This window comes from Chionomys nivalis, chromosome 7, assembly GCF_950005125.1.
Source record: "Chionomys nivalis chromosome 7, mChiNiv1.1, whole genome shotgun sequence".
Lineage (NCBI taxonomy): Eukaryota > Metazoa > Chordata > Mammalia > Rodentia > Cricetidae > Chionomys > Chionomys nivalis.
The window spans coordinates 29,679,761-29,705,146 of NC_080092.1; the positions used below are offsets into that span (position 1 = coordinate 29,679,761).

General features: G+C 42.3%; 1 protein-coding gene across 5 annotated transcripts in view; it reads right to left on the reverse strand.

Annotated features, from left to right (window-relative positions):
- The window catches only part of Sgcd (sarcoglycan delta), a 919,076-nt gene that overhangs the window by 199,509 nt on the left and 694,181 nt on the right, over positions 1 to 25,386 (reverse strand). For all 5 annotated transcript variants that reach the window (XM_057774534.1, XM_057774535.1, XM_057774537.1 and 2 more), the window contains one exon: positions 10,419 to 10,520. In XM_057774534.1, coding sequence (XP_057630517.1) covers positions 10,419 to 10,520 — 102 coding nt within the window. The remainder of the gene's footprint in view (positions 1 to 10,418; positions 10,521 to 25,386) is intronic.

Here is a 25,386-nt window from a genome sequence, read left to right on the forward strand (position 1 = left end):
TATCAGTAAGTTTACCATTCTGTGTTGGGCTGAATTCATAGTTATCCTGGGGTATGTGCCACCTACAGGCCACAGGTTAGAGTCCCCTTTGATAGGGGATCTGTGATTTAAGTGGAGGAGAAAACTAGACTAGAAGCTGTGAGAGGGTCTATGAGAAGTGACCAGAGAAGAAGTAAGCAGTAGCAAAAGGGAGTAAGGTTCTCTAATCTTCGTAGCACTACTGAGAGGTCTGCATGTTTCCCCGAAAGTCAAAGAAAAGAAGTTAGGCAAACAGCACAATATAACCTATACTTGTCTCCTACTGCTCTAGATAGTAAACATCCCTGTTATAAAGGTCAGTATTAAAGTCCAGTCTGGGGAGAGGAGTACGTGTGTGAAGAGATGGTTCAGCAGGTAAGAACACTGGCTGCTCCAGCAGAGGATGTGGTTCAGTTCCCAGCACCCACATGGATGCTCACAGCCATCTGTAGCTCTAGCTTCAGGGGATCTGCCACACGGATTCTTCATAGCGTCACCATGAAGGGATGAAATGGGACATTTATGTGTCTACTAGCTTTTCAGCATGGAGGCTTAGGCACATATTTCTTAGTTTCAAATTCAGTAAACATGCATAAACAATTGCTGTGGACTACGCTGCAATTGCTTTTTACACTTATTATTTGATCTAACAGCTAACCTTATTTTATCTATTGGAGATATTCAATATTCAGTAGAACCCAAACCCTATTCCTCCGAAGAGTGGTCTTTGCCACCAATGACTGGGGAGGGCCTTGAGTGCATACAGCACTGGCTTTGCATGCACGGATGGATCCTGGCAATCGTTCCTTAGCGTGGCATAAAGCCCTGTCTGGGGCGGCATGCCTGTAATCCCACCAGTCAGGAAATGGAGGCTGAAGGTCAAAAGTTGAAAGTCATTCTCTACTATGTTATACCTTTAAGGCTAGCCTGGGCTGTCTGAGATCTTATATCAAAAAAACAAAGCGTGTATTTAATTCCTACAGTTTTCTGGTAGATTTTTTTTTGTTGTTGTTGCTATCCTGCAAAAATAATAGCTCTATTGTCCAAAGCTCTTTACCGGGTAATTTCCTCTTTACTTAGTAGAGCCTTCATGGCTCTTTTGGGCCAGGAATTTACTGAACAAGGCTGTGAGCATAAGCCCAAACAACACTAGGCTTTGTGAGTTATTTAAGCTTTTTTCCCCAAGGGTAATTGAAAAAAAAATAGGTATTTTGTGAGGCCAGCTTAACAAAAATCAAAATATACAGGTTGGCCTTATAATCAACTGGATCTCACAGGACCTTGGTTAGCCTGTGGCATGGGTAGTGATAAGTACTCAGACAAAAAGAGTTCTTTGTTCTTATCTATGAAAAGGTGGTAATGATCCCCAACCCACCATTCAGTACTGTGCCGTGGTTGGCCATCCACTTACAATTTTTTATTTTATTTTTTAATCTAACTACCTGGCATTAGACAACCCTGTGAATTTCCTGATGACTTTAGGTGTCTGTCCCTGTCTCCCGCCTTGCTTGAGACAGGGTCTCTTCAGGTGTTGCTGCTTTCAGCAGACTAGCTGGCCTGTGAACTTACCGGGATTCTCCAGTCTCTGCCTCCCAAGCAGCCAAAACTGGCATTACAGGCATATGCTGCAGTGCTTGGATTTATACAGACTCTTGGAATGCAAACACGGGTCCTCGCTCTAGGGCACCAAGTGCTTTGCCATTGAGCCATCTCCCCAGTCACGTCTGCCCTTTCAATGCAATCACATGCTGCCAATTCCTGTTTTATTTTTACAATACTTCCTCTTGTACGTTACAATTCAGTTTCTGTTTGTAACAATACTCAAACAATTCTGTACAGAATAACCTACAACCAGGAGAAATTTATCATCTCATAGTTCCGGAAACTGAGGAGCCCAAGGTGAACATTCAAGTAAGTTCAGTCATATGATATGGCTGTTCTCACTGCTGTGTATTTCTGAAGGGAGGATGGATGTTCTACGGAAAGGATGTAAACGGTCAGATGTTTTATGCTCTTCCCTTTAGAATGGTTTATCACAATGGAGAATCCCTTGTTATCTCTTAAAGAATTGGCTTTTACATAAGCCACTAAAGGTCAAATGGAGGTGACATACCTCAATCATAGCTCTCCTAGCCCCACATTTTGCTAACTTAAAATGCTGTGACGCCTTTGAGTGTTTGTGGCAGTGATGGGAGGCATGGTCGTAACTTCTGCACCTCAAAAAGCTCATATAAAAAGCAAATAAAAAATAACTATCGGGAACATTACAAAATGAGGGACTCCTGTTAACAACCCAAGTGAGGAACAAACAATAGTTTTATGCTAATAACTGAAAAACGAACCCAACTCCATTTCTCATGTCTTAACAAGCTACCACCTAAGAATAACTCAACTCGCCATGAATATTCCCCTCATGTTTAGCAACAAAATTGAGCCTCGACCGAGGGCTAAAACCAATCTATGTCGCTTGATGGTAGAACACTTCAATTATTCTACCATCTGTACTTGTGTCTTTCTCTTGAGAGAAGGCAGTTTCATTTCCGTGACTCTGATGTTGCATAGCTGGAGCTGAGCTGTATGGCTCCATAGCCAGAGCCAGGCACACTCCTGCAGCAAGCAAGGAGGACAGGCAAGCCGTCTGTTTCATTCCCTCACCTTGGCGATTGCCGTCACAACCCACCCTCCCCTCTTCCTTTCCTGCGAACCACAACAGGTGCACGGGAGGCATATTTATTAGCCTTAAAAGCCTCATTTTCTTCACAAGACCATTTTAGTATTTGCTTGGGGGCAGAAACTCTGCTGATAAAAAACAGAATCCCTCACGGAGATGGAGAGTCCCACGCTCATAATTTTAGGCAGCCGCCGTTTAAAACATCGCTGGTAATAATTGACTGTGCGCAGCAGTGAAAGGTTACACATTGCTGCTTCCAGAGGTCACCAAACCCGGCGGAACAGCACAGATTTGCTTATCATTTCATAGGCCAAAGAAATGTTCCCTTCCACCTTTGAAACGACATCTTCCAAACAATCATCTATGATTTTGACAAGGAACAAGGTTTTTTAAATTGAGACCAAGAGTGCAATGCACAATAGCAATTATGAAGCACCCGGTGCTACAAGCCTTGATGAAAGATGAGTCTGTTTTGATTGAAACATTATGAAAAATATAAACATTTTAATAACTTTTTTTCTAACAATTTAATTGTGAAAAACAGCAAAGCTTTTAGGAGTATAACAAAACATGAGTCATCCTTAAACCTAGCTCCTCTCAGCATTATCGTCCCAAGTGCTCCACAGGCACCTCTGGCTGTGAGATGCCCCTGGATTGAAATTAGACGTTCCTTTACCATTTAAAGAGCATCAATCAAACCACAGTGGACTCTGGCGTGCATTCATTTTTTGTTGTTGTTGCTAGTTCTTAAATGTTAAGTTCTGAAATCTTAAATGGTAAGAAGTAATCAAGAAGTCATCTCAGCACCAAGGCGCCTTTGTTGTCAACACAGACGTGGCAGTCCTTCACCAGTGTGTACCAGGCACTGTATCAGCACAGGCTATTGGCACAAATGGGACCTGGTGACACTGCTGAAGCCTGCTGATGGAGCTGAGGAGCTCCACAGTTTGAAGGTCTGGAAGTGCTAATATTTAATCCTTGGTCCACACATGTCTCCATTCTAAGGAGTTTACATTTGCTTATAGACAACATGGACCAAATGTCTGTACATCCTTACTATAGAGAAGTGTGATGGGCTTCAACACCTTTATCTCTTTCAACCACCGAGTTGTCAGTCTCCCATCAGCCTACATTGTAGCTCATTCTACCTGCCATGTGAAAGAATGCTTAGCATATGCATGAAAATATAGTTAATTCACATACAAACTCTTGCAAAGAAGACACTTGGTCCTGTTTCTAAGTGAGAAGTGTGGACCTAAGAGAACATTCATTGCTTCTTACCTTGTCACAGATGTGAGTCTAAGATCTTCAGAGGTTAAACAGAGACAATAATAATATTTTTAAATGCTAACAACATATAATTATCATACTCAAACTTATTGACTTGTATTCAAGGTACTTTTCTAGAAGCTACATATATTCACATTCACGGTGCTGTAGTAGTTTTAGCAGGCAGAGTTACAACTGTGCTTATCTTCTTGGTGAGCAACATGAGTCACAGGAAAGGTCAAGACATTTGCGCAAGCTCACATACCTAGCAAATGGGTAGACCCAGGATCTGAATTAAAGAAGGTGGTGCTTTAGAGTCTGGTCACGTGTGTGCATGTGTGCATGCGTGTATATGTGTGTGTTTAAGGTTTACTAATGACATAAGATACCTGTCTACAGTAAAATGGTTACTATATTGGAACAAATATACAGCCTTAGTATCATACTTATAAGACTGTGATGTTTAGGAGATTTGCTGGAGCAGGAGACTCACATAGGAAATTTTAAATTTACATAAATTTATATAAATTGGTATGATGTAGTATGGAGTGATGTAAGGAAACAGAGGCACCTGGCAAGGGTTGTGTTTTGGATGGGATGTCTTGGGAAAGCCTCTATGTGAGCAGACTTGGAGATGGAGTGAGGCTAGACACTTTCTAACTGGGTATATGGAACCTACTAAGTATCTTATGCCTGGTAACAAGGGTGTCAGAGAGGTGGTAGAACAAGCTGCTGGGCCCCCATCACTTTGGGTTTGGGTTTCCAAGGGAAAACTGCTTAATGAAGACTATGACTTTCAATAAGCCATAGCAAACCACTGATCATTTCCAAAAGACAAAGAAACCGAGACACGAAGGAGCTTGTTCAAAGGCTCACTGCTCATCAACAGGACATTATGAAGAGAACTTGACTGTCCAACTTTGAATCAGTAGCGTACCCGAAACACTAATTTGCCACCATTAACTTCCCTTCCTATCCAAGAGGTTTTAAGTACATTCTGAACTTCTTCTATGGGGAAAGATCTTAATTCACAGTCACGCTTTGGCTTTGAGTTCCCTTGTGTTCTATTAGCTCTGCCTATTCCTGCTTCCTATTCTACTTTAGACTCCTTCCAATCTTGTCCCATTTTATAATCTATAGCTAATAATTTTTTCAGTTTTTGTGAGGCAGCTCCAAACCTTTGTCAAATACTTCACACACCAATGAAAAAGGAATGTTTATGATATGAGATTAGTTTTTAAAAATGACTTTCAGTGATCCAGGGTCTTCAAAACAACAAGACCAAAATAATGATGGGGTAACCTGAATGCCAACGACACCTCAAGTCATACAATTAGACAGTCCCAGACTTCAAGCTTATGCCTCCTTCCTCTACCACAATCGTGGCTAATGCAAATGTAACTGATACCTGAGCAAAGTCCTCCATAGTCCTTGTAACTTGGTTTAAGAAGATCAAACACAAATTCTCTTGCTAAGAGAAGAATAAAAGCCTTACCAGTCCTTTAAATTCTACAGCAACCAAAAGCCTTCGAATATTTTCAGCTGTTTCCCAGGAAAACCAACCCACCAGTGCCAGTGTTTATCTATTCATAATTTGTTGCCTGTTTAAAACAAAGGCAAGCAGCTGGTTTGCAGTATTGGCCACAATAAATCACAACATGTTAGCAGATACATGGGGGAATGGTGCCTGGTTTCACTGTACAGATGGGCTTATAGATGACCCATCCACGAGGCCTACTACCCTGATTTATGTGTGAGCAAGGAAAGGCAAAGATGTCTAATGCCCCACTCTGACTTAGCACAAATCATTTTTATTTACCCGGGCAATATTTCATGGTCCAGTTAACTTCTTAATTAAAGACAGCAAGATGCTCATGTTCCATGCAAGTGGCATGGAAAATACTGTTCTGTGTGCAATATGTTCAGCTGGGAGTCGAAGCTGTTTGGCTTATTCAGTAGACACCACTGTAGCCTCCATTTGATTTCTGCATAGCTCACTACAAGCAAATGATCAGTGTTCCTGTCTGTCATCCCACACTAGTTCTGATATTTTCCCACTCAGATAAAACATTCAGAATCCAAAATTATCTGCCCAACCTGAACTTGGTGTGAGTAGTCATCAGAAGGATGTACAAAAAAACGGGAGGCATATTCTTGAGACAGAGCAAAAATGGCTTGAGGTAGAGTCATAGCTTCAGCCTTCAGCAGAAGTTCCAAGAGTGCTACCACCTGCCAGAGTGCATGCAGAAAATCTCAAAATGGGAAAGGAGAAAGATGGAGGTCCCATAGTTTTTTTATGGCAATTTGAACCTACAGTTTCGGCAGGTAAAACAGAATGGCCCTAGAATGAAATCAAACACAGATCAGCCAAACGGAACAGAGTGCCCAGAAACAACCCCACTCCCACACAGTCAACCGTTCTCTATTTCAGAAACCAAGAATCATGACGGGGAGATAACGGTCCCTTTAATAAATAGTACCAAGAAAACTGGACATACACATCCACATGTGGAGGTATAGAGAAGAAGGAAGGTAAGCAGGGGGAGACGGAATCTCAATCTTAAATGATATTAACTTAAAGATAAGACCTAACTGATAAAATGGCTTGATTTTTGGATATTTTATAAGATCCAAGAATGAATGGATCAAAAGCAACTATAAACAAATACGTAGAATTCCATCAAATACACATAAATGATTCCGTATGGTGAAGGCATTTTCTCACAAAAGTGAGAAACCAAACCTCTCCATGTGCAAAACATACAGCATCTAACAAGGAACTGAAGTAAACATATATAAAGAGCGCACAGGACTCAAGAGCAAGGATAGTAATTTGATTAAGGAAAGGCAAAGGACCTGAGTAGCCATTTTTTTTTCCCAAAGGAGACACACAACAAAAGGCTGGCAGGCTTGTGAAGCCTCTCGGGAATATTACTAATGAGAGGAGAAATGCAAATGGAAACTGAGACGTCATTCCATATCCATTAGAGGGGCATGATCAAGAAGAAGAAAGATGTGTGTGCTGACAAATAGGTAAAGAAACCAAAACTCTCACACGCTGCTGGTAGGCGGTGCCTATGAGACAAGAACCTGAGCACACTCAGAAAACAGAAAGAACTCTCATATGACACAGTGATCAGCTCTGAAAAGACACAGTCAGTGAAAACAATTTTTGTGGCAAAGAGCTGTCAGTACTCCTGAGTTTATTCCAACATTACCCAAGAACCAAGACATGGAGTCAATCTAAGCACACACTAATAGATGAGTGGATGAAGAAAATGTGTGCGTGTGTACACGACAGAATATAATACCACTGAGGTCTAAAAGTGATAGTTTCTCAGTCATAACAATGTGGAGGAAACCAAACTACATGAAATTTCAAAAAAGAAAGAAAAAAAGAAAGAAAAAAAAAGCAACAGAAGGGGTAATTATCATTATGGGTATGTGGTGGGGTAGGTGAAGTGCAGACTCATTGGGTCCTGACCTTTGGTTATCATATAAGTCTTGGATGAATTTATAACACAGAAGTTCTGAAGTTAATAATATGTTTTACTCACTTGAAGTCATTGTAGAAAACCTGCATGGCAAAACAAGAGGACTGTGATAATATCTTGTTTGTAATGGTCACTTCACAACACAACTCAGGACATTATTAAGGCTGTATGCCTCTATATACACAATTGTATTTGTCAGTTGTATAATCAGTAGAAGCTGAGGTGTGGTCACAAGAACTGAATGACTACGGAGAACTTAGGCATAGGAAAGAAAAATAAGAAGCAAGCCATAAAGAGTGAATAATGAATGTGACTAATTTTTAAAGCCCGATACTTTTTTAAAAAATAAATATTCCTCTTATTTTTCTAAAGGGAAAAATGAAACCTAATTTATTGACTCCTAAATGAGTTGTGTACACTTGCAATTCTGTAAACCAAAAGCAGAGAGCAAGGGACCTTAGAGCCAAGGGACATCAGGGCACATAATACAAATGATTGGAATGACATGATATGGACCACCATGACTGATAGAGACTGGCAGACTAGAGACACAGTGAGCAGGAGAAAGTGCTACCTAGATCTACCCTCAGAAACATCAGCCCTCTTTGCTAGATTCTCTATGTAAGGATCAGGTTTCTTCTCTTGGTTAAAATCAAATGAACAAATATGGATATTTCAGAAAAGTGTAAAATTGTCATTCTTGCCTCCCTGAAAAGGAAAATAGAAGCGGTGTCAAGTGATGTCTGTGGGAGAATGAGGTTCATAGTGGGCAGGGGTTCCCATCAGCCAGCGCGTGGAACGTGGGTCCCGTAAGGTGCATTCGTCATGACCAGAACTTACTAAAGAGACTGTCCCATCAGTGGATAGATCTGATATCACTAGGCCCCATTTTCTGCATCATTCATCATTTGGGGGTTCATTTTCCTAGCACCTTGACTCGTCTAAAGGTCTCAGTGTTGAGTTCCAGCCAGTCATCCCTAGCAAGTAGAAAATCACCAGGTGTGACCCAGCTAATCCAGCTGGTATAATGGAAAATACTGAAGGCCATCTCAGCAGTGTCACCTAGGGGACTTGTACTCTTGGAGTTGAGGTGTGTTTGAGCTGCTGGTAGCAAGGCAAGTCATAGCTCCTTCATTAGACATTACTGCCCCAACCATTCAGGGAGGTGACTCATGGAATTCAACTCTCAGGGACTTTGACTATTCAGCCTTGATATGTCTCAGTAACTCAGAAATTAACAATTAACATTTGCTGACATCCTTCACATCTGTAAACGTATCTTCCTAGGTGATTGCCACCACACCCAACAATTCCTAGTGCTTTTACCAGGACTCCAGCCTTCGCTTATGAAATCAGGTACGGTTGAGCATTGTGTGGATGGTTTATCTCACTTCTCACATCAGTGAAACAGAAAACCAAACTGAAGACAATTATCTCTTCATTACTCTGCTCCATGTAGAATGGCTCTGGATGTCAGTCAACTGGTCATGAGTCTCTACTGATGGGGAAGAGCAGAAGGAGATGCCTGGGAAACACAGCAGGGGTGTTGTGTGGTGGAATGAGGCTGTAGGTGATTTGAAGGAGGAGACTGGAAAATTTCTGAGTAATGTTGTTAGAACAGGGCTGGGGCTCAGTGCTATCCAACCATCATCCTTTCCTGTCTATCTTTTGTAAGAGCAGAACTATAGTTTTTTCAGAAGCCTTAATCTCTACCTGCACAGAGGAGGGTCTTTAGACTATCCCTAAAGGTCTGATAATCTTTCCTTTACTGTTTCCTGTCAGCCCCTTTGTTTTCCCTTGTGACATTCCAAAGAGATACAAGTTCCACCTCACAGCAAACAATTCCCCATTTCCCTTGGTGACTTTTAATGTTCTCCAAGAGTGAAAGGTAAAAGTGTACACCACAGAGCTATAGTCTTGTATCTCTTTCCAGCAAACCAAGGCAGCCTAATTGTGGGTAAAAGACATAGCTTTCATAAGTTAGGTATTAAATAGATGGTTATTTATTTATTTATTTATTTATTTATTATTTTGGTTTTTCGAGACAGGGTTTCTCTGTGGTTTTGGAGCCTGTCCTGGAACTAGCTCTTGTAGACCAGGCTGGTCTCGAACTCACAGAGATCCACCTGCCTCTGCCTCCCAAGTGCTGGGATTAAAGGCGTGCACCACCACCGCCCAGCTTAAATAGATGGTTTTAAGAGGCAGTGGTAAAGGCATTTTATGCTTAAAAGTGCTCTCTCTCTCTCCCTCTCTCTCTCTCTCCCTCTCCCCCCGCCTCTCTCTCTCTCTCTCTCTCTCTCTCTCTCTCTCTCTCTCTCTCTCTCTCTCTCTCTCTCTCAATGAATATCACATATGACTCCAGGTCTCTGAAGGTCAGAAAAATGCAAAGTAATGACAAAGCCAAGGAAAAGATCAATGGTTTCTTGGAAGCAGGATGACATGATGGTTTGGTGGTTCAGGGGACTTAAAAAGGGACACAGAGAGACTTTTACGGGTGGTTGATAGGTTCATTATTTCTATAGTGGTGAGGTGTTTGATGGACACTTGTGTATGTGACACACACACACAGTTTCTTAAAACAATTTTAAAAAGATTTTTTTGACAGGCCTTGTTGGGGGACTTTGGGCTGTACTCCAGATGTGATAGGAACAGAGTGTTTCTGCAAGTAGAGGGACTTAGCACCACAAATTAGATTCAGTCTCAACAGTCCTGGGTTTTTTATCTCCTAGTTCATTGCATCATCTAGAATCCTGCTAACAGTGGCTGCTACCATCTTTGTCACAAAAGTAAGGGACTTGGTGGGATAACCTTGTTTACAGCACCACAGCTAGTTTGTTACCTAAGTCTTAAGTCAAAAGCCAATGTACCCACCATCCCCATGTGCCATCTCAGCGTCGAGCAAGGTAGATTTCCCCAGATTTAGATTTCAGAGCATCAATTGCTTTCTTTTCTCATCAGAAACTTACTGGTCGGGACTGGATTTCTTTGGCGTAGAGAGGTTGTAAGAATTCTGAGTCTCCTTCTAGCTTCAGACCCTTTTCTGTGATTCTTAAGTTCCCCATTCCATCCTGAAATAGACACACAGACACAACAGGGAAAATATGATGAGCTAACATTTCAAAATACCCCAGGCTATCAAAAATTGAAACAGTTATTGCCTTCTTCCTTCCTTCCTTCTTCTTCTTTTTATTACTTGCAGGAGTGAGAGGAGGGGAATCCAAACGAACATAAAATACCAGGAGGCATTGTTCAATACAATTATGCGTATTATTCTTTTCGCTCACTTATACCAAGCAAATTCTATTCTGAGAGTGCCCCTCAGCCACTGACTTGCACTGAAAGAGGAGGCCCTCATCCCTAAGCTACACAGAGCAGAGGCAGGAGCGGTGAAAAGGATGATTCTCTAAGTGGAAGTGAAATACTCTAGTTCCCAAATTCCTTGCAGAAATTTCATACCAACAGCTTGGGGTCAAATTGTGTCTGCATATGACTTGTTTGGATCTTGAGACATTTGAGAACTCTAATTAGTGATTAGCACTTTAAAGAGTATTTGATGTGTTAATACTAAAACATATTCAAAGGTAGAAATCTTCGGCATCATCTACCCACTTATCACCCACCTTCAACATGTATCAATTTGCTCCCTATCATGCCCGCCTCCATTCTCCCTCCCCCTTGGTCAAAAATAATCCAAATACAATTTAAATGATTGCAATGTCTCTTGACAATCATACCTTAATATCAAACATAAAATATCAAACCCTAACAATCATTCTTGTGTTAATAACAAATACCCATATTAATGCCCACACTTCACTGGTAATATGTTTTACTGTCTAATAATTTGCTTATTTGAATGACATTTTCTACCATTATTGGTTGATAGAAAATGCTAGGTAGCTTCCTATAGCCTCCAGGCAGCATTTCTGTAATGAATCACTTACCTATATTTTCCCAGACATTGAGGCTTCTGTATTCATTCATTCTCATCCTTCTCATATCCCCCCTCCTCCTCTCTGTATTTCTCTTTATTTTGATAAAATACAATGTCCATTCTCTTCCTGTGCCTTATCATCTCATACAAGTTTCTCTGACTACTGTGTTTTATGTAAATTGTCAGTTACATCAGGAGCCTTGACCAGTCTCAGACTGAATTTTCTATGACTGTATCCAGAGCAAATTCTAGGAAACGGGGTGCATTTGTTTTCTATTGTTTTAACGAACCACAAGCCATAATAAACTCGTTAATATTAAACAACACAAATTTTGTATCTAATATTACTTAAGTTTGAATTCTTCCTAAGGGCCCATGGGACTAAATTCCAGGTGCTGGAAGGGCTGGTTCCTTTGACACAGTTGAATGAGAACCTTTTCTGTTGTCTAGCTTCTATAGGCTTCTCCCAGTCCTGGGTTCGTGACCTCTTTCCACCTTCAAAGATAATAATAGTGGCCAGTTGAAAAACCACTAAGCACTCTGACCATAGAGCAAAATTTTGTGATTTCCTTAGGCTTCTGACTTCCCTAGGCTCATGTTAATACTTTCAACTGGACAGGATCTAGAATTATCTAGGAGACGAGCTGCTCGGGATACTTCTGAGATACTCCTGAGATACTCCATACCTACAGTATGGCAGCCTCCTGGAAACTCTGTGTGGAGGTTATCTGAATTAGGTTAATTGAGGTAGGAAGATCCACCTTAATTGTGAGAGGCACCATCCCTTGGGCTGATATCTTGGACTACAGAAGATGGAGAAAGCAAGTTGCACCCAGCATTCAATGCTCCATGCTTCTTTAATACAGATACAATGTTACAAGCTGCCTCAACCTCCTGCTGCCAAGACTTTCTCCACCATGATCAACTAGCCTTCTCAGCTATGAGCCAAAGTAAACTTTTCATTCCTTGAGCTATTTCTGTTTTGTGTTTCAGCTGTAGCAATGAGACAAGCAACCAATGCAGCTAATTTAGGACAACCTCGCCTTTCTGCCTTCTGTGATCACCTGATCACACAATTCTATCTGCAACTTTACCCCCCTTAGCTCAGAACAGTAGCAACTTAACAAGCTTTGCCATAGGCTGTGGCTACCTTTGGAAATGGGGGAATTTTTCTGTTTGCTACCTGGACTGTTTTTCTACCAAGAGGTGCATAGCATTCGCGCTATGATGTTATCAGCTGGTGCTGGTCTCTGTGAGAAGGAGTCACCACTTTACTGGAAGTTAAAACAGACAATAGCCTGCTCCCATTAAATTCTATTGAGAAAAGTTTCATTTCCTTCATTATTAAGTTACATTTTACAGGGAAATGTAAACTTCTTTATTCATTGACTGAATAAAAGACTGAAGTGAAGGTAGGAAGATCAGGAGTTCAAGGTCATCTTCTGCTATACACTGAGTTCCAGGCCAACCAGAGCTACATGAAACTCTCTCGGTCTCTCCCAGTTATTTTGCAGGTTTGATTTAGTGAAGTGTGCATACAAAGCAGCTTCAGAACCCCCAATCTATCCCCAACCAGACATTAGGACTAATAAAAACAACCGCAATTTTGCCAGCCCTGAAAATCCTAGAAACATCATCTCCTGGCAAAGTACAAACGCTGGGGCTTCAGTCACTGGAACACTAGTGTGTTGTCATGACACCTACCCACAATGATAGTCGACTTCAGCGTCCCCGTGTCCTCTCTAGTTCTTTCATTCCATGCCATTTTAAAAGTCATCTTTTGTTTTGCAGATTTGTAAACTATGTGCACGCTTTGGTTTTATTGCTCTCTGTTTCCTAGTAACATTTGAAAACTGAAATCTCAGCAAGCTCCTGTCAATTCTGGGTGAGCCTCTCACACAGTCGCTGCTTCTTTGCTTTAAGGACATCACATACTCTCCCTAACCTATTTCACAAAGACGTGAAATCTCAGATTCCCACAACAGCTTTCTATAACAGACAGAGGCATCAGGTGTGTGTCTCAAACACTCTGCCCTCTATTTCTGGGATGGAGCTAAATGACAAAATTGGCAATGGGTACTTTTCCCCACCCCCTTTTATAATCATGTGCCAGCCTATGGGCGAGAACCGATCTTAGAGAGCCACATTGCTGATTTACTGGCCATGTTCCTGTTATTCTTATTTCTGGCATTTCTAGACACAGCTCTGCCAATATGGTCCCAGATGGGGCATTCAAATCCTGTCAGAGAGGCCACAGGCTGGTGGACGTGTATGTATCTCAGCAGTAGCAGGAAGAACTTGCAATAAAGGAATAAAGAAGAAATCAAAGAAGAGCAAAGATAGAAAAACAAGTAAAGCCCAAGAAAGACAAACCTGTTCCAACAACAGACTAAGCCCTGGTAGTAGTAGCTTAGTTTTCATCTCCATCTCTCTCATGGCCACAAACACACCACAACCTTGCCAGCTTCCCAGCTCTCTTTAGTGGTTCCTCATACGCTCATATGTCCTATGCTTTAGTTTTCTAGTCTTCTTCCTGCTCTCCAAGTCTTTTAAAAAATACTTGGTGGTGTAAGTTAATTAAATAATATGAGGTGGTTGGCTTCTGATTGCATAAACACGGCAGAGTCCAGTGGTAACTAAATGTCTGCCTACCTTTAGAGTGTCTCCTTCAGAGACTGTCTCAGAGATTCATCAACAATATCTTGCACCAGATTCCTCTGAAATGATCGCATCTTTAAGTACAATAAGCAGTTGAGGGTAGGACTAAGATAGCATTCGCAGGAAAGACCCAAAGCCTAACTTTCCTCCTAATAAAATATAAAGAGATATTTATTACCACATATATAAAATATGTGTTTCTAAAAACCTGCTGATTTCTTCCCTGTTCAAATGGTAAAAATTCAGTTTCTTTACATAGCAGGACAGCCAAAGAGCTCTCACTGGAGTGGATCCTTCACTCAAGAGTAAGAGAACCCTCAACATCAAGGGACCACATACATGAGAGTGACCCCAATTCTCTTAGTTGAAACCAATACAGGGCAGGGTCTTGTGTTTGGTCAGATATCAAGATATCTGGAAAGTTCAGGTGAAATGGATCTGGATGCTGGCCTTGAGGCCTGGGAGCTGTGGTTTTAAGGAAGAGCGCTGCCTTGCTCCTGTGCTCTTCCTGCTGTGTCAGCATCAGTCAGGTTTTAAGGCTGTCAGCACATCTGAGTCTTGAAGTGAAGCCAAGTGTTATTTTAGTAGGCACTCACGTGGCAATCTCTTCCTGAAGCGGTTTTAATGGTAGGCAGGAATTAGATTTGGACCAAGCAGGAAATGATATTAGGCAATACAAAGACGGCATGAGCATGTGGACTTGATGGGTGTGTAAGGCTTTGGGCTATTTTCCTCACCGCTAGACATTCGGTTTCTAAAATCTTGCCTGGGAAGATGTACCCATTCAACAAATGCTTTGAAGTGAAATAATTTATCCATGCTCAATAGAGATGTTCTGTAGCTGAACAATGATGTGACTTTCCGTGGGTTTAGTTGAAAGAGATCGTAAGTTGGAAATACCCCTGGTATTTGTTTTATGGAATACACTGAGTATCACAGCTTAGCACCTGCTTGCCCTTTGATTACAAGATTGAGATCTGTTGCCCACTGCTCTACCCAGCAGCCCTCAGTACCCAGACAAAGAGGAGCCCATATGAGTGTGATCAGCATCACACATTTTAAAAGCCAACATGTTTATCAGCTGAACCGTGTAGAGATGATAGTCTTGTGCAGTTACCTTTGGAAATGCAGTGGTTGGATGGGGGTGCAGTTACAAAACTGCTAAAGTTGGGTCTGCTGCCATACCAGCTTCCAAATTGTTAGAATATACTTTCTCAACCACAATGGGCAGGCCCAGCAGGCAATATTGCTTAATGACAAGTTTAAGCAATGAAAAAGAAATCTTAGGTTTTCTTTCTAGAAGACATAAATGGTTTTATATTCATAGGGTACAAGTCCATCTTGAGTGGAGGAAGTCAATAATGAAAGAACTGTTAGGGAATTAGAACTTTTAAATACAATATCCTTTGGGAATTTCATTCGTGTATGTATTTGATCACAGTCAGCTTCCATTCTCTCCCACTCCTCCCAAATACCTTCCAGCTCCTCCCCATACCCTCCAACTCCTCCCTAATACCCTCCAACTCCTCCCAGACATCCTCACCTCCTTAACAAATTCATGTCCACCTAACCTTCATTCCTTCATTCTTCCTTTCTTTTTAATAACTCACCCCACATAATTCCAGGTGCTCACATGTACATGGATGTTAAACCATCATTGAAATCTAGTCCACCTGCTGGGGTCCACAGCCCTAATAAAAATGGACTCTTCTTGTCCTGCCTGACAATCATTGCCTGCAACAGCTCTTCAGCTAAGGGGTGGGTGCTCCTGTGCCCTTCCCCATCAAGGAAGCAATGGTGGCTGGCTTGTTCTCGTGTAGGTCATTTGCAGGCAAGCGCAGCTGCTGTGAGTTCAGTATGGGAGTCCTATCATGTCCAGACCACACGGTTCCACCTAGACATCCCAAACTCTGACTCTCACAGTCTTTCTGCCTTCTCCCCATGATGCTCCTTAGGCCCATGCACTAGGCTTTTAGAATATCCCAGCTGTGTTTTTCCCTATATAGGGCCACTTTTAACATCTATGTATTGAACAGTCTTGATAGTTTTTCAGATTTTGAAACGTAATAAAACAGCAGCAGCAGAGAAAGAGATGTAATCATTTTTAAAAATATAAATCTTTTTATTGATTCCTTGGGAAATTTACATCATGTACCCCCATTCCATTCATTTCCCAGTCCTTCTACATAGAACCTTCACCCTAGTAGTCTCCCCATCAAAAAAAAAGTCATGAAGATCCTGCAGCTACTGTTCTACAGGACAGGTCCCTTCCCACACACCCCAGCAGGCCATCCATCTCTCCTGCGTTTGTGTGGTGCTGGGCCAGCTCTCAGCTCTTTTATTGTGGCAGCTGAGGTGTGGGGTAGTTCTCCTAGGGCCATAGAAGGTAGGGGCAAGCTCGTCCTTGCCTATGCCATTGGGGTCAGTTCCCACAGGGGGATGTGATGGGGCACTCTCTTACTGAGGTGGCTGGCAAGGAGTGGGACCACGGATAGACATGGCCCTCAGCTGCATCTTGGGCCTAAACATCCATCACCATGGTCCATGGTATGGCACTGGTGACAGTTTGGCCCTCAGATGTCAGCATGGCCTCAGGTGGTGGCTTAGACCACAGGTATCCATACGGCCTTTGATGGTAACCTGGGTCATGGACATCAACACAGACCCCAGCTGTGGTAGGGCCATGGACCCAGACATGGCCCTTGGCTGGAGCACAGGCCCAGAAAACACATGGCTCCAGGTGGCAGCACAGGCCTCCCATATTAGCCTGTTTCTTACCCCCATCAACAACATCTTCAGTTCTGCTTCTCTCCACAGTGCACAACCTATTCAGCTTCCCCTTTCTAAGTTTCTCCTGGTCATTGTAGGCAGAGACTGCTCTTTTGTTCCTGGCTGCCTAGACCCAAATAATCACACAGAAACTACATTAACTACAGCACTGTTTGCCAATGTCTCAGGCATATCACTAGCTAGTTTTTACATCTTAAGTTAACCCATTTCTATTACTTTATATTTTATCATGAGGCTTGTGGTTTGTTGCCTTCTGCTTCTTAGACACTTACATGGCATCTGCCTCCTTCGACAGCTACATAGTGTCCCCCTGTCTCTGCCTACTTTATCTCTTCCAGCCTGTCTATATTCTGCCCTGACATAGGCCTAAGCAGCTTTATTCACAACCAATAAAAGCCACACCTATGCAGAAGGACATTCATCAGTTCACTGAGGTGGCTTCTGTCTGCCCAGGGTGTTTGGCATGGACCAGTCCTGTGGCTGTCTGGATCTGTGGCTGGCTTCAGCCCACCCCAGGTGCTAAGATGGAACTTCTTAGCCACACAGGCAACACTCTTCATCTTGTTTTTTGTTTGTTTTCTGTTTTTCGTCTCTCATCGAAAACAACCTGAACACAGTTTTCCTTCCCCACACTCCTCCCAGTCCCTTCCCCAAGCCTTCACATCCCTGTCTTGCTCTAGCCTCTTCATCTTTTCCATTTTTGAGTGTTTACAGATGTCCCTACCTCAGCTAATAATAACCGTCCTACCCTTGTGCTCTCATCTCCCATCCTTTGGTTTCCTCGAGACCGTCTTCTCCATAGTTGCTGTCCCAAAGCCAGAGGTGCTCACCTCTCTTAGCTCTCAGAGCCCCTGTGCCCTGCTTCTTGTCTCAGGGCTTCTTATCCTCTATCTTATCTCCTCGTAAGTCTTCTTCCTCTCCTATCTCCTCGGATAGTCAGCCATGCAGATCTACTTTTTCCCCTCACCAGACGTCCAATTGGTTGAGCTAAAGCATTTGTGTATCATTTCCTGTTCTAATTGAGTCCAGTATACCATTCACATTTCCCCAAATACATAACTCCAAGAAAATCAGGGATGTGTGCTGTACAAAAGGATGCCCAGGAATTGCTCATTAATTTGAATATTGAAACACTAACAATAAAAGCTACCCGTTCCCTAAGCATTGTGCAAAGCTTGTTATCTACATTATATTCATTAATCCTTTTTATTACTCGGCGTGCGGATGGTGGTTCATACTGTTAGCTTCATTTCACAAATGAACACACTGTGGTCCTAATATTAATTCCATTTCCCAAACAAAACTGCTCAATATCATATCTCATCGGCCTGTTAATCTCCTGCTGTATGCACACTGCCAGGTGAACTGGCACAAAAGCATACAGATGGGATTACCCCTTCCAGGAGTTCCAAAAGCCAAAACACACGCGCACGCACGCACACACACACACACACGAGTAGTATGAATGATGGCAAGGATATGGAGATACACAATCTCTAATGTGGTACCAGGGAGAGTGTAAAGCTGTATGAACACTTTGAGAAAGATTGGTTTTTACACATAGATATAATATGGCCCAGGAATTACAGTGTAAAGTACCTGCTAAGATAGTTCAAACTGATACCTAACCAATAACTCACAAATGTTCGCTGAAGCATCATTTGGGGAAGAACAAACAGAAACCACCAAAAAAGTCTATCAGCTGACAAGGAGAAAAGGAAAATATTCCCCACCCCTGCAATGGAAAGCTAGCTAGCAGTAAGGAGGAATGATCACTGGCCTATTCCAAAATATGAACACACCTCAAAAACATTATGCCAAGTAAAAGAAACTAGACATAAAATTCCATGTACTGTATGGCTTCATTTATATGTAATGCCATGAGAAGCAAATCTAGAGACACACAGAGTAGATTAGTGTTGCCCAAGGCTTAGTCTGGAAATGGGAACCGACGGCAGAGGCGTTCAAGGGATTATATTGAGGCGATGGAAATGCTCTAAAATTGGATTGTGGAGACAGCTTCAAAATGACCAACTGATTGAAAGTCACTGACTTGTACACTCAACGTAGGTGAATCTTAGAGAATGCAAATATAACCTTAACAAGGTCCTTTTCAAAAGAGTGGCAGCCTGGAAATAATCTCCCAGAGACATTGGCTCTGCAGTCTGTGCCTTGGGATCCTCCCAGTCACTTCTGAATACCTGTTCTGAGCTGTGCACTGGGCAGGGAGAGCTGGCACGTTCAAGAGGAGGCCAGTGACAGATGCTGGGGTTTGCCTGCCCTTTGTGTAACACTATTAAAAGGATAGGCTGGCAGTTTTCTGTGGCTATCACAGACCAAGATTCAGGAAGGATTTCTCAGGGGAGGCAAGATAGAGTTTTTACATAGGATACATTTGGGAATCAAGACAAACTGCACAAGCAGTGACTGCCCTTTACTGAGGAGTAGAAATGGGGATGCCCACAGTGATAGGGAATGAACACAACACAGAAGGAGACGACCAACATGATACTCACATCACAGCTTTGGGTTCTATCAGCCATATGCTAGGCCATTGCAGCTTCATGTAGACTTTCTTTCTTTGGTCACTCAGGCTGATTATGGGCTTTCTACTTTCTGTACTTGCTATCTCCTAGTTAACATAAAGCTTGTGTATCAGAACTCTGTGGGGGCAGGAGGGAGGAAGGTAGGGAAAAAGATTTTGACAGAAAGACAGGAAATAACACTGTAAGTTTTGGCACTTCAATGGATCAGGACTGTGACTGCTCACTTATAAGGTTGCTTAACGTGAGTTAGAAAGCAGAAGTTACTGTATCCGAAGTACCCCATGTTTTCTAGCTGCCAAGAGAAATGGATGGATAGGCGTTCTTTGCTCTATACCGTTCTGAAGTGACTAAGTGAAGGGGAGTGGCTAACAAAGCACACAGGAAACAGATGAGTCTAAGCCTTACTGACAAATCAACCAAGACCTACTTATCCTTAAGGGCTTCCCCCAAAGCACGTATTTCTATTTCTGTGAGAAGGTGCTTCTTGATCCCCATGGTCCTTCAGAAACTCCTCATCTTTGCATTCCTCAGTAACTGTGATACATTGAATGCTTGGGCATACTGATCATGTATATACGCTCCAGAATCAGGCAGCACTAACTAGAGCATTGACACAAACCTTAGTCCTCAGCAACACTTAGGAAATGAGGGTGATTACTATTTCTAAATTGAGGATCCACATGCATGCATCATTCAAAAGAAGCCAGGTTATAACTTTGGAGGCAGATGCTGAAAACCTCAGTGGTCTCAAATAATGAAGATTTATTTATTTCTCACCTAAGACATGCCCATGGGTTTATCAGGACAGTCACTCAGTAGCATGGGATGAAGGAATGAATGTCCACCATTTGACATACTCTGCAGCTCTCTAGTGTCCTGGATATGGAGGATGACATTGCCACACCCACTTATAATTGATTATGTTGGTGAATTATGAGCAATTCAGTTAACTAGGAGAAGGGGCTTAAGAGCTCCAGCATGCCTAGCCTCCCTCTCCCTCCCTCCCTCCCTCCCTCCCTCCCTCCCTCCCTCCCTCCCTCCCTCCTTCCCTCCCTCCCTCTCCTTCTCTCTCCTACCAGTTTGCACAGCCAGGGCCAATATTTGAGCAGCGTTTTGACCACAAATCTCTTCCATACTCCCTGACTCAGGAGTACTTTTTTCTATTATGGCAGAGGAGACATTGTAGTCACAAGGAACCATATTCCAGCTCCTAAATGAACCCAAGTGGGACTGAAGGGTCAGCAAGCTACAATCCCATATAATCAGTCCAAGGCTATCCTTATTGGCCTTTGAGAAAGCAGCCAGGCCATCATGGAGCTGTGCACACTTCTGCACATTAAAGATTGTTCTCAAACTGGAGTCGTTGGCTCCGACCTGTAATCCCAGCATATGCAGTACAGAAGAACCTTGAGTTAGGGACTTAAGGAGAGCCTGGCCTAAAGCCCGAGATCCTATCTCAAAATGACAACAGTGACAACAGACGCAAAGCCCAGAAAATGCTATTCTTCAAGACTGTCTGTGAAGGGGGTGGTAGACAGATGGGTAGCTCTCTTGCAGAAGACTTTAACTTCGTCCCAGCTCCCACATCGCACAGCTCCTATTTGTAACTTCAGTTTCAAGTGATCTACCACCCACCTTTGACTTCAACAGGTAATATGGTCAAGTGCCTAAGTCCACATCCAGACACACACACACACACAGACATACACACAATAATTAAAAGTAAAAATAAAATCGCTTAAAGCAGAACATTTGTGGGGGAATTCAAGTACACAGAATCATAGGGAAAAGTATAACGTGTTGGCTTCTAGTCTTGACTAGCTAGCTATTCATGTCGTGACTAGCTTATTCATGTCAATTCGGACAAACCTAGACCCCTTGAATCATCTTCCCAAACCATAGTGTGGACTTGGATGGTTATTAAAATGAAGTCTTTCCCACTTAAAAGGGGTTGAACTCCATTCAGGATGATGTACAAGAATAAGATTGCCATCTAAAGTACCACAAGTTATAGCTGTTGCTAGGAGCTGGTGCCCACCTTCTAGGGGGATACAATGAGGATTTGGGTGGGTTGGACTTTTGCAAAAGAAATCCACGGGGAGAAGAAAAAAGAATCAACACAAAAGTTCCTTTAAGTCGCTCCACATGTATAGTAGATGCAGAAAGGATTTAGTCATAAAAACCAACGGCAGCACATCGTCCTGCAGCCGGAACGTGTAAGCAACCTTTAAAGAGACATCGGAGGAGAATTTATCGATTGTTTGAAGGGGAGAAAATGAGAGATGGATAATAAAGTGCAAGTCGCTACATCCCCTGTCCTGGGTGAAAAATGGGAGCCCCTGGTTCTCGAGCCATTGTTGATAAAGGAGCAGACTCATTTATCTTAAAGAGACACAGAAAAGAAAATAAGTGAAATATGATTAGGCCTCTGCCAAGGGTTTGGATTAAATCCCTACCATGGCAGTCCCTGCTGCTAGGTGAATGCTTCCCACTAGTAAAGCCCGATTAAGATGCTGGCATGAGCGATGCTAAAAATGCATGCTGTGAAAATCCCTTCCAAAATAGATTCCATCCCCAGGGCTCACGCCCCAAGGGACCTGCCTGTTCTGTCCTCCCTCTGTTTTCGTTAGGAAAAGTTGTCAGTTGTACAAGGCAGTGTCTTTCATGAGGCTTCAAGCTCTGGCTTCAAAGGGCCCAGTGCCTTTTTGATACTTGCAAGGAAGGTTTCCAGGGAGGAGTTCATAAATCCGAAAGCTTCTGCCTGCACTGGAGCAGGCTACCAATTAACTTGGTCTCCTCGTCAAGCGTTGGTGTCCAAATTGGTCTTCCAAAGATGGCGTTAGAAGTACTCCTAGTCTCTCAGCTGAGCCACCAATTTCCATGCTCGTGTTTGAAGAAATGGTTGTCCAATGGTGACAGTGACTGCTGCCTCTCTGCTTTTGCTCCTAAGCTGAAATGATCTTCACATTTCACACACGAGCTCCTGACAGGGTGGGGTTGTTAGATATTGCTCGGGGTGTCACTGATTCCTTGCAGAATCCAGTGTTGTCTTCCCAGCAGACAAACATATGACATGACTTCTTTGCTCCTCTTGTAACCAGCATCAGACAACCAAAGGTAGGAAATATTACAAAAATAAAATGAGGCAGGGAGTGTAAGCATTGCATGGGTGTTCTCAGGGAATGGGTATGATTCAGATGAGAGATCTAGAAGGTTTGTTTTTGTTGCTTGTTGTTTTGCTTTTGTTTTGTTTTGTTTTTGGAAAAACCCAATTGATAAGAGAAAGACAGCTCCTGAAAGATCTGCACAATGGGATCCCTATAAGGACGCCGGCAATGGCTGGGATGGAAGTGACTTCCATCACATGATGTTGATCCTAAGGTAAAGAATAAGAGGCGATACACTCAGAGGTGGGAAGAGATCAGTTCGCAGCATTTTAGAGCGGATGCTTCCATGAAGTCTGGGTCTGTGTTCTTCATGTAACCAGAAGCCAGATGCGCAATAAATATGTAAACTCACAGAATGATAAAGCTGAGATTTACACTTTAATTTAGGTAGACTCTAATGAGATGTCCGTGATCACACAGAGCCTCAGAGTTCACCCCTGAAGCAGCTCTCTAAAACGTGTTGATAACAATAGATTCTGTTTTGTTTAACTTAAATAACTGTTTTGGAAGGCTCTCTCTGCTTCTTTTTTTCTAAATAAATTCATAAAACCAATAGGCCAGATCACAGGTTTCAGAATTAGAGTGCTCCAGTTGGAAGTCCAGATACCTACAATTAAGAGCTGTAGACTTTTCCTGACCCTCCCTGTGTTATCAGATGGCTATCACAACCTCCTTCCTTGAGGACTATGTAGGTCATCTGCTTAGCAGGCTACCTGGAGCAGTGCAAATGTCCCTAGTAAGCCTTGTACTGAATTATTCATCCCTTAGCTCCTTTATCTACATCCTTCTTGATTGTCTTCACTTGCTTCTCTTATTTCTTCAGACCACACATCACTTAGCACTTATGTGTTTCAATGTGTACTAAGGTTTGCAGAAGAGGAGGAAAGGGAGGCTGCTGATGGAGCTGCCAGTGTCAAGATGATGGAAAGGGAAAGTGATAAGGGACAAGCCCAAGGAGGATGCTAGAAAATTTGTGTTTGATGGTTCGCAGGATTATTTCCAAGGCCATTTTAAAGCCAGTAACCCAGGAGTAGAGGATAGCAGAAAAACTGCCTGAAGGTTCACTAAAATTGAGGCTGCTTTGTTTCCTGGGCCTCCCAGCCCATTAGTGATTTCACTTGAAAATAAACTATTAAGTAGTAAGGGACTAGAACCAATTAATGGGATCTAATTTGTTCTTTAGCCCCTTCAATAGCTATGGTGCACATTTCCCACACCCACAACCTATCCCTTCATATGAAAAATGGAAACCCTTAAAGGTTTGAGTGGTTTGGGGGACCCAGAGTTAGAATAATTCTCTGATCAAGAAAGCCAGCCAGCTAGGCAACACTGGATGTTAAAATCTACATCCCACTGAGAACCAGTTGTTAGGCTGTATTTACAGATATAGAGTAATTTAAGTGAACATGCAGTTACAGCTCCAGACATTTGGGCAGATTTTATTCTGCGTTAGACAAGAGAAATATGTTCCAAAAAGTCTCTGTGATTATAGTTAATGAAATTTCATTCTTTCATATTATTGTTGATGTATGAATAGATTTTAATTGTTCTCACTACAAAAGAACCTGTGTAGCAATATAGACGCTGATTAACTTGATTTAGCTATTCTACAGTGAATCAATATGGCAAATACTGAAACATCATACTCTAAACTATATATACATACATATATTATATACATATATATGTATAATTTAATTAATATGCATAAATTTATCAAAAACCATGTTGAATAGGTCTGAGTTTTTTTTTCCCCAGTGAGATTATCATGTTAGACTGAGCAAATGTGATTGTTCCCCCTAGTGTTGGCCTCACTCAATCAGTGGATGTCCTGAAGAGAATGTAAAGGCAGTCCCTTCTGTAACACAGATTTAGACTGGAGCATGGCCTTCCGCTGGATGTCAGGCCTTTAGATTTGTCCTGGTGTTGTATCATGGCCCCTTTCAGATGCCAGAGTGACAACTTCAGACTCTGAAACTAGTCATCCTCCATAGTCACATAAGTCAATTCTCCAAAATAAATATATTTATTCATGGACTCACAGATACCATCTATCTATCTGTCTGTCTGCCTGACTATCTAACATCTATCTATCACCTATCTACCTATCATCATCCATTACTCTATGCTCTTCTATTCTATGCTGCTCTGTTCTGTTTCTCTGGGAAATTTTTAACAAAACTCTAGAGAACCTGCTCCCCACAAGTAGTTTCTAGAAAGAGAACAATGTAACCTTGAGCTAAGGCTTCCAGAAAGGATTTGAACATGTTAGACAATCTCATCACCTACCACACACCCTTGAAGTTGTGCAACCAATGCCATTCTTGCGGGACCAATAGTCATTATTATTGCATCCAGTACATCACTGCCTGTCCACATGGAGGAGACCTATTGGGAGTTCTTAAGCACAGGTCCAGAGCCTTTTTCCAGACTCTCCAGATTATAAAACAGCCAGACACATGTGAACCATGACTAAGAGAGTCAGAGTAATCTTGACCTTGTCTGGAGGAGTGTTTGCCACAACACATCAACTGTTTAATGCACTGTAATCCCAGGCATAGTTTGGTAGGAGTTTATAGCCCCTTCAGCCATCTGTTCTTAATTTGTACCGCACACACCTACAGAAGGTCATGAGAGATTTGCCCTCATTTTATTAATGGTTCAGACTTCCTATCCCTACATTCTGAATATCATGACCATGTCAGACAATTTAGCAAGAAAACAGTCTTCCCATTCTCATGCGTAAATGGTGGCAGAAAGTGAAACGCATAGAGTTAGGAGAGAAGATGAAACCTGTCTCAGTTGCTGCTTTACAACAGGAGAGATGGAGTTAGCAGAG